Source organism: Podarcis bocagei (genome assembly GCF_964188305.1).
Source record: "Podarcis bocagei genome assembly, chromosome: 9".
Classification (NCBI taxonomy): Eukaryota; Metazoa; Chordata; class Lepidosauria; order Squamata; family Lacertidae; genus Podarcis; species Podarcis bocagei.
In genome coordinates, this window is record NC_138134.1 from 39,100,046 (window position 1) to 39,109,276 (window position 9,231).

Below are 9,231 nucleotides of genomic sequence, written 5' to 3' on the forward strand. Positions count from 1 at the left end.
CTCTTCTGAAGCAAGGGGCTGCGGGGAGATAGCGATCTCCCCGCAGCCCCTTGCTGCAAAAGACGTCGGGGGGAAGCAGGGAAGCGAAGCGCTTCGCTTCCCGCTGCCCCCAGGACCTCTTCTGAAGGCTGGCGGGGGGCAAAAGTCTTTGTCCCCCCTGCCTGCCTTCCCAGGGGCTTTTAAATCGCCCCGGACAGCGGAGAAGTCCTCCGCTGTCCGGGGCGATTTTAAAATGCCGCCCGCCAGCATTTTAAGATCGCCCCGGACAGCGGAGAAGTCCTCCGCTGTCCCAGGGTTTTTTAAAATGCTGGGGGTGGGAAGAAAAGCCCTTGTCCCCCCCCCCAGCCTTCAGAAGAGGTCCGGGGACAGACTGTCCCCGGACCTGGTCTGAAGGCGGTTTCCCTAGGAACGCATTAATTGATTTTCAATGCATTCCTATGGGAAACCGTGCATCGCAAGACGAAAAAACCGCAAGACGAAGAGAATTGCGGGACGAATTAATTTCGTCTTGCGAGGCACCACTGTACTTGCATTTTGACGTGCTTTCGAACTGCTAGGTGGGCAGGAGCTGGGACTGAACAATGGGAGCTCACCTTGTTGCGGCGATTCGAACCGCCGACCTTCTGATCGGCAAGCCCTAGGCTCTGTGGTTTAGACCACAGCGCCACCTGTGTCCCATTTAAAGTGTTACGTGAAGTACATTTAAGTGGTGCACTGAAAATTAAAATGCAAAGAACAGTTCATCACAACCTACCCTAGAGGTAGGTTGAGCCCAATTTTCCCACTGCTTGTATGCACACACAAATATGCTATCAGGAAAAGAAGGCCATTGGGTGAGGACTACGTGATGCCTAGGTACACGTTCTATCCTTCCCCTTGGGGCAGATAACTTGCATGGATGCATGGCAAGGGAAAGAGCCTGTAATCAACTGAATTGTGCCCTGAAGATTAAATAGACATCAATAAACAATGGAAGAACATTTTACAGATATAAAGAGGAGTATTCTCAATATCTGCAAACCAGGACACAATGTAGCCAGCTTTCAAAATTCATTTGGTAAATATCAAACTTGTATAGGTAAGGATCTGCAGTATAAATAGCAAAACCTCTGGAGGCACGGCTTTCGATGCAAAGGACATGATTTATAAACAAAATCAAAAACTGACATCTGGTGACTTTTTCTACACCGATTATGTTAAAGATGCTGTGCATCAGCTCAGCTACATACTTGTAGGAATTTGTTTTAGCCTAACCAGACATTTAGATAAAAAATTGCTAACCCATGAAAAAAAAATCACATGTTTAAAGTTGACCTTTTGTGCCACCTTGTGGCAAGCGAAATCATTTTCATGTTGTAAATATTTTTGTTCTGTAAAAACTACAAATGAGAGAAAGGTAGTTAAATAATGATGAAAGATTTATCAGAGGAAGTTCATTAACATGGATGACATTTTTTTCCTAAAAAGTAACTAGGTTGGCTTGTTAACATGAGGATTTGCTTGTCTCCATAGTTCTTTTAGAACTTCAACAAACTACTAGAACCCTCAACCTAGGTTTTAGAGAGAAATATACAGATTTCATCCATTTATTAAAAAAAGAGTTTGAAAAAGACAGGTAGGGGGTTGCAAAGCTAAGTTAGTTCTTGATCTCTTGATCACTGTCTAACTACTTTCTAAATAAGCATATTTCATCAAGTTGGTTGCCTCTGAAATAATCAAAACTAATGAAAATACAATTGTACTTTACTTCAAGGGCGTATAATTTAAATAACAAAAACTGTAAACCTGTTCAATATTCATACGGATGACTCCTAAAGGAAGAAACTGTTTTGGAAGCATTGATTCACACTTACAGAATGAATTAGTGGTCCCAATACAAGGCTACTGTCAACACATCTTCCTGTCACCACAATGTCTGCTCCTAAGTCAAGAGCTCTGCTTATTGGCCTTGCACTGAAGAAACAGAAGTATTGATCATTAAAACACTAGATTTACTCATTCACCTTTCAAAATAATTGAACATTCGATCTTAAAGATTTAAAATTAAATCCAGCACAGGGTTCTTAAACGAACAACCCCTCAATTCAATGAGGGGTAAGAGAAAAGATCTTGCAGCCAGAATCATTGATTATATTCTCAATATTAAACACAACAAAATATTACTAGGCAGAGAGCAACAACATGATGAATGAGGGATCTTGTGCCCCAGAGTTTATAATGCCCCAGACACACGCTCAGTAGGCAGCCTTACACAAGCCACCACCTCTCAGGTTCAGATTCCCATCTGTAAAAAAATAAAATGATACAAAAATGCCTTAAAAGGTTAGGATAGGTTTGGCTGGGTTGATAAAATATTGCTGTCTAACCTTGAACCTTAAAAATGCAATCCTAACCCCTCGATCTACAGGTTGAAAATGGTTTGGATAGGAGAGGAACTCCACCAGCAGGGTGGCTATTTCTACCACAGAATCCTCTGCTATACCTGAAGAAAACTGTTCAGGAATAGATCTGTCACAGGCAATGTTTCCACTATCTTTAGTAGCTAATGTTTGGCCATGTGAAGAAGCATTCCAGCGATGAGATAAAGGTGGGGGTGAATCGCCTTCATTCCCACAGGAGACCCCAAGATCAGGCATATAACTTCCTTCCCATTGGCTATGTTGTGCAACAGTATGCACATATCTAAAATGCCTTCCTCAAACTACAGCGGTACCTCAGAAATTGAAGGGAATCCATTCCGGAAGTCCGTTCGACTTCCAAAACGTTCGGAAATCAAGGCGTGGTTTCCAATTGGCTGCAGGAAGCTCCTGCAGGCAATCGGAAGCCGCGGAAGCCATGTTGGACGTTCGGGTTCCAAAGAACGTTCGCAAACCGGAACACTCACTTCCGGGTTTGCAGCGTTTGGGAGCCAAAACGTTTGACTCGCAAGGCGTTCGGGATCCAAGGTACGAATGTACTATAGAAAGAAGCCGTAACTCTTCAGCTAAGGCAGGCATAGGCAAACTCAGCCCTCCAGATGTTTTGGGACTACAAATCCCATCATCCCTAGCTAACAGGACCAGCGGTCAGGGATGATGGGAGGTGTAGTCCCAAAACTTCTGGAGGTCCAAGTTTGCCTATGCCTGAGCTAAGGCATCACACTTCCTGTCCCTGCAAATTGACACTAGAGGTGGGAGTGGCGAGGTGTGGAGAACAAGGCATGGTAGAAGAGCCAATCCAAGACTTGTGCTGCTGTACTCATACCGTGCCTCACCCCTCCCCTTCTCAGGAACCAGCAGTGATACTCAGGTGTTCAGAAGGTAGGTGATCAATGCTGCCCCCAGCCCACAGACTGCTACTGCTATTGTCGTGCTCTAAAAAGCAGCTCCCCGTATAACTTTTTTTTAAAAAAAAACACAAGATGAATTTCTTAAAGATCTTACCCAAGGTATACATTCATGCTGTGAATGTTTTCTGGAAACGGCTTCCCATTCTCCTCTTTTGAGGCAGATTCTTTGATGCTGTTTAACTGTAAAATACCCAAATGTATGTATGTGATATAAAAATACTTACAATTCTAATTTCTAGGACGGGAAAATAAGTAATGTTTCTGTTATAATGCTAGATAAAATTTATCAATTGCAAGAGGTAAATTAAGTTAGGGGATACTAAATAGGTTTGTTTTCAGAAGAGTGTTCAACATTTAATCAAGAAATTGTGGCTAAATGATTTGGGGAATTGGAAGCAAATAACAGGGTCAAGAGCTTCCCCTCTCCTTGTTTTCTTTCAAAACTTAATTAAATACTTCCTGATTTTCTAAAACAATAATTTGCCATGATGACCAAATTAACAAACAATGATTTGAACAATCTCTACAGAGCAGCACTGCAGAGCCTGGGGGAGGGGAAGCACTCAAGCACATTTAGAAGACTAGAATTCTGACATCTGAAGGCCACCCGCTGCTTTTATACCAGGAACCTGTGGCTGAAAGCAAGCCCCATTATTTTCACTTGATCTTGCTTGAAAGTAAGTGCTAACAGATCACATCATTGTGTAAGGTTCTCTTATCCTTATCCAAAAATATCTGATAGGAAATAATTAACAAATATATATGTTTGCTTAGGGTTGTGAAATGAGTACAGTACCGTGTTTATCAAAACAGAACTACAGTGGTACCTTGGGTTAAGTACTTAATTCGTTCCAGAGGTCTGTACTTAACCTGAAACTGTTCTTAACCTGAAGCAGCACTTTAGCTAATGGGGCCTCCTGCTGCCGCCGCGCCGCCAGAGCACGATTTCTGTTCTCATCCTGAAGCAAAGTTCTTAACCTGAGGTAATATTTCTGGGTTAGTGGAGTCTGTAACCTGAAGCATATGTAACCTGAAGCGTATGTAACCCAAGGTACCACTGTACTGGCAAAATTCCCACGATTTTAATGAATATGCGCTATTGTTTTGAATATTCACATTGTTATGCAGTTTACCAATATTAGCCCAAGGAATTTTTTTCATAAATAGCAGCCATCACTTTATCAAATAGTAAAATTATTACATGCTAGTATAGCCCATGCAAAATTTGTATCATAATAACTGCTGAAGTGAGGTAGTAGTCAACAGGCTACCAATAACTTTTGTTCATCTCAACAGAGGTGGCAGAAAACGGGGTGTGGGGAGCAGTGTTAGAAACTGAGATATGAAAGCTAGGAGCTAAATGGCCCCTTAAACCTAGGTTATGGACGCAACAATGGAATGTCTAGGCGTGCTTTTGTATAACAAGAATACAAAGCTGAAAATGAATGAACTGCAGCTAAAATATTATAGATTCAGGTAGGTAGCCGTGTTGGTCTGACGCAGTTGAAATATATATATAAAAATTGTCCAGTAGCACCTTAGAGACCAACTAAGTTTGTTTTTGGTATAAGCCTCTGAAGAAGTGTGCATGCACACAAAACCTTATACCAAGAACAAACTTAGTTGGTCTCTAAGGTGCTACTAGACATTTTTTTTAATTTTTTTATCTATTTTGACTAAAATATTATGTTCATTTTTCCCATAGTCTAGTCCTTCCCCTGCCCGCCCCTCTAATATTGTTAAGAGGGTCTCTTCTCCAGTCTTCAGAGAGTAGCTGGAAGAGGGGAGGCAGAAAAAGGTCCTCCTTTCCTTCCACTCTGCTCTTTTAATCTGAAATCTTAGGTGCAGTATTGCGCCCAGAGCTCAGAAACTGCTTGAGCTAATGAAATTATCTTGTCACAAAATGCACCTAGAAACAGAATGGGAGTTTTGAACACTGGTGGTGTCAGGGACTGGACTGAGGAGGAATAGTGGGGACCCCCCTCCCTTCTCCTGAACCTCCCCGAGGACAGGAGGACAGCATAGATTTAGAACAGTGGTTTGCAGAAGGGCATAGTTCAGAGGCTGCAGAGGGGAGAAGCTGGGAGATACTGGAAGAGGAACAGCAGGAAGAGGAAACACCAAGGGAGACACAGCTGACAGACTCAAGTGCTTTTGGAAAGCATTCCTGACCTCCCCTCTCCTAAGACTAGGCAGGCATTGAGGCTAATAGAACAGAAAGCTCAGCAGCAGAAAGCTCAGATTAGCCGACGTAGGGGTGACGTAGAATATTAGAGATGGAGGGGATGGGACTTTACTTGGAGCAATGCCATTTCTAGAGAGAGACCGCATTCCTTTGTCTCTTGCTGTGATTATTGAAAAAACTAATTGATAAGAACTCTTCTTTTATCTGCTTCTTTGCTGCCATCGGAGAGGGACCTGATTCCCCGAATCCTCACCGGTGGGGAGGAAGAATAAGGACAAAGGAGACCTCACTGTCTCCTAACTCCATGGATTATCTACTGTATTTGTGTAATGTTGGTGACATTTGTTTAATGGACACTCTAAGGATCTGACCAGACTTCAGGCTTCTACGACAAACATATATGCGGTTTTAAAAACTGTACAAAAAGTACCAAACTTCCTATTAAATTTTTTTAAGGAAATAAAATATCCAAATACCTCTCCCATTAAATCATCACCAGTAATAGCAGCAATCTTCAAGTCGACACCAGCTTTTCTGGCCACTTCTTGGAGTGCAGAAGCACAGACAAGAGGATTCATTCCACCAGCATTGCTTACAACACGAACACCTAAGCAAGGCAAAAAAAAAATTAGGATTATGAACAATGTATATACACTGCTCATGTATGTACGCACACGTGTAAATTGATTTCTCTGTTGTTTGTTTCTACTCAGATGGTTACTTAAAGTTAGCTACAAATTACAGCTGGCTGCACTAATCCATACCTCTGACTGGAATAAAACAGACCTCTAAACAGTCACTTGGGAGTCAGTAAGGAATTGCTCCAGGGTGAGCAGGCAAGTGGAGTTTTTGTAAACTGGAGGTGAATTTGGCTCAGTTCTAATCAATCAAGGTTTTACAAGCCAAGGTTTAAAACAAGCACATGGGTCAAGTACCCTCCTCCCCCCCACACACACATTGCAAATAATTTAAAATTATTACAGCATTATAAAATACAAAATCATACCTTTCCTGTGTATGTCCTTTATATATGGAGCCATTGCAGTTAATACAAAATCAGGAGTATATCCTAAATCCTAAAAGAAATGAAAATTAAATTGCGAATGTTTTTATTAGAAGAAATATGTTTTTAATTTTTGCTTCAGAAGAATTACTCACTGGAGATCTAGCTTTGGCAGTAGCTAGTAGAGACATTGTAATTTCAGAAAGGTAATCAAAAACCAGGAAATCCAGTTTCCCTCCATAGAGTAGTTGAGGAACTAATACAAAGAAATAAAACTGTCTTTAGTAAGAACACAAACACACTCACATTACAAAAACATCTAATGCAAAACAGTTCAGGAATATGGGCTTTGCAGCAAACAAACCTATGGGTTAATAATAATTCTTAAAGTCAAATCCCAAGACCACAGTTCATGACTAACCTGAAAAATTTGGCCTTTAATTCCAAGGACGGCTATGATAGCATATTACACTAACAACAGATTTTGGCTCAAAAGGGACATTTCGGTGGACGTTTACATTGGAATGGTGAACTGAAACTAGTTTATAACCCAGCCCTATGCATTTTTATTCACATTAAATCTGAGGGAATTAAGCTGAGATTACTCTGTAATAAAAGTGTCTTACAGGGCAAGTACCTATGCAAACTGCCCAGAAGTGACAACTCCTTTTTACACTAAAAAGTTTAGGATCACACTATACAGTCACAGAGAAAGGTATAAAATTGTTGTGGAAAAATATCAAAGGAAGTGAAATGGGTAAAAAGCTAAGATCAACTAAAAGGAAGTTTAAGTGTCAAATACTGAGAGTAATAATGTTCTAACTAAAAAGTGTCTACAGTAAGTAAAAGGTGACCATTAAGTTGGTTGTCAAAACTGAGGAATGCCATATGGAAATTATTTTAATAGTACACCATTCATAGCTACATATGTTGCAGCTCTCCAAATCAGTTCCCACATGACATTTATTATATTGGACTATGCCTTTTCACTTTGGACTCATTTATCCAGAATAGCTCCTCCCTAGTCCCGCCCTCCAGTCACATTGAAAACCAAACCCTTCGCACAGTTACTGAGAAGTTAAGTTCCAGTGAGCCCCTTGGGATTGCCAATCAGAAGGTTGGCAGTTTGAATCCCTGCGACAGGGTGAGCTGCCGTTGCTGTGTCCCAGCTTCTGCCAACCTAGCAGTTCGAAAGCACGCCAGTGCAAGTAGATAAATAAGTACTGCTTTTTATTCCTTTTCTATTCCGTCATGGTGTTCTGTTGCACCAGAAGCAGTTTAGTCATGTTGACCACATGACCCGGAAAGCTGTCTGTGGACAAACGCTGGCTTCCTCGGCCTGAAGCAAGATGAGCGTCACAACCCCATAGTCGCCTTTGACTGGACTTAACCGTCCAGGGGTCCTTTACCTTTTTTTTAACCTTTTTTACAGGATTTACTCCCATGTGTTTAGAACCGCAGCCTCAGAGTCATGTTCACAGCATGCATTTACAGACGAAACTATATGTACTCATTTTCATCATGCCAAACTGTGTTTACACAGTTGCTAGGCGATCAGAAGTTTTGGGTACTCCCAAGGCTGCAGTCCTATACAGTACACGCTGACCTGTAAATCCCACGAAAATAGATGCTCCTTAGTCCTGAGGTTCGATTGCATCGTTGCATGTAGTAATCTGAGAGGTTGCAGCGAGTAAACAAACAACGCAAGCTTGCAGCAACTTCAGCGCCATCTGCTGTTTTATCTTTTGGCCCGATTTCACCCCCAAACTTCCAATGAATCAAGCCAAGAAGGAACGGGGTGAGCCTGTGCGGAACCTAAATCCAAGCAACTGAACACTGTTAGGGCAAGTGAGTGCAAAGGTATGTTCAGACGGCATGATCAGGGACAGCAAGCCGGGCGAGAGAGTCTGCGAGGAAGCGCGCAAAAACTGCAGCGAAGGCTAACGGGGCGAGAAGCGAGTCAGGAACTTAATAATGGAGATCGAGAATCTGTGCACGCCGGTTTGGGCATATTCGAGGCATGCAAAGCATCTCGCGCCATTGCATTCAACGGTGCCCACACTCCCACATAAGCGTGGCAAGAGAAGTGCAGCCCAACAGCGCGATCGGCTCAGAAGGGAACTCCGCGGAGTGGAGCGGAGCAGATACCCGGGGAAAGCGCGGAGGGAGTTTTTCTTTTTCCCGCCTCCACGTCCGAGGGGTTTCCCGGCGGGCAACCAGCAGGAGGAGCTGCTGCCCGGTGCAGGCGCGCAAGGCCGCGGCTCCCTGCGTAATACCTGAGGCCGCCGTGTCTCCCCAGAAGCCCGAGGCGCAGCCGACCCGCACCGGGCTCGCCTGAGGGGCGCACGGCTCGCTGCTCCAACAGCGGCGGCTGCTGGTCCACCGCGAGAGGCGCGGGGCGGCGGCGGCCGCCGGGAGCCTCAGCAGCAGCGCGGCGCTGCTCATGGTGCTTCTTCCTGGGCGAGAGGCGAGGCCTGGGCGGGCTCGGCCGAGGAAGTGGCGCGGAGAAGGAGGGCCGCCGGGCGCCGCCAGTCAGCGCCCGGGATCCTCGCCCGGACTCTGGCGCCCTCGGCTCTGCCGCCGCCGCCGCCGTGTCGTTCCGCGTTCCCGCAGCTTTCCCGGTTCTTCAAGGCGGCCTCTGCCGTTCTCCCCCATGTGGGTGGCAGGCAGAAATCCGGCTGGTGAAGCCGGCCGCCGCCATTCCCTCTCCAGAGT

The 9,231-nt window shown here is 44.1% G+C and overlaps 1 protein-coding gene across 1 annotated transcript in view; it reads right to left on the bottom strand.

Moving 5' to 3' along the window:
• The window catches only part of LOC308594885 (uncharacterized protein), a 45,478-nt gene extending 36,502 nt beyond the window's left edge, over nt 1–8,976 (bottom strand). The window contains exons 1-6 of the mRNA XM_081208394.1: nt 8,793–8,976; nt 6,672–6,772; nt 6,520–6,589; nt 5,990–6,120; nt 3,423–3,508; nt 1,854–1,953 (exon numbers count right to left, since the gene is read on the bottom strand). Coding sequence (XP_081064520.1) covers nt 1,854–1,953; nt 3,423–3,508; nt 5,990–6,120; nt 6,520–6,589; nt 6,672–6,772; nt 8,793–8,961 — 657 coding nt within the window. The 5' untranslated portion in view covers nt 8,962–8,976. The remainder of the gene's footprint in view (nt 1–1,853; nt 1,954–3,422; nt 3,509–5,989; nt 6,121–6,519; nt 6,590–6,671; nt 6,773–8,792) is intronic.
• Nucleotides 8,977–9,231: the final 255 nt, after the last annotated feature.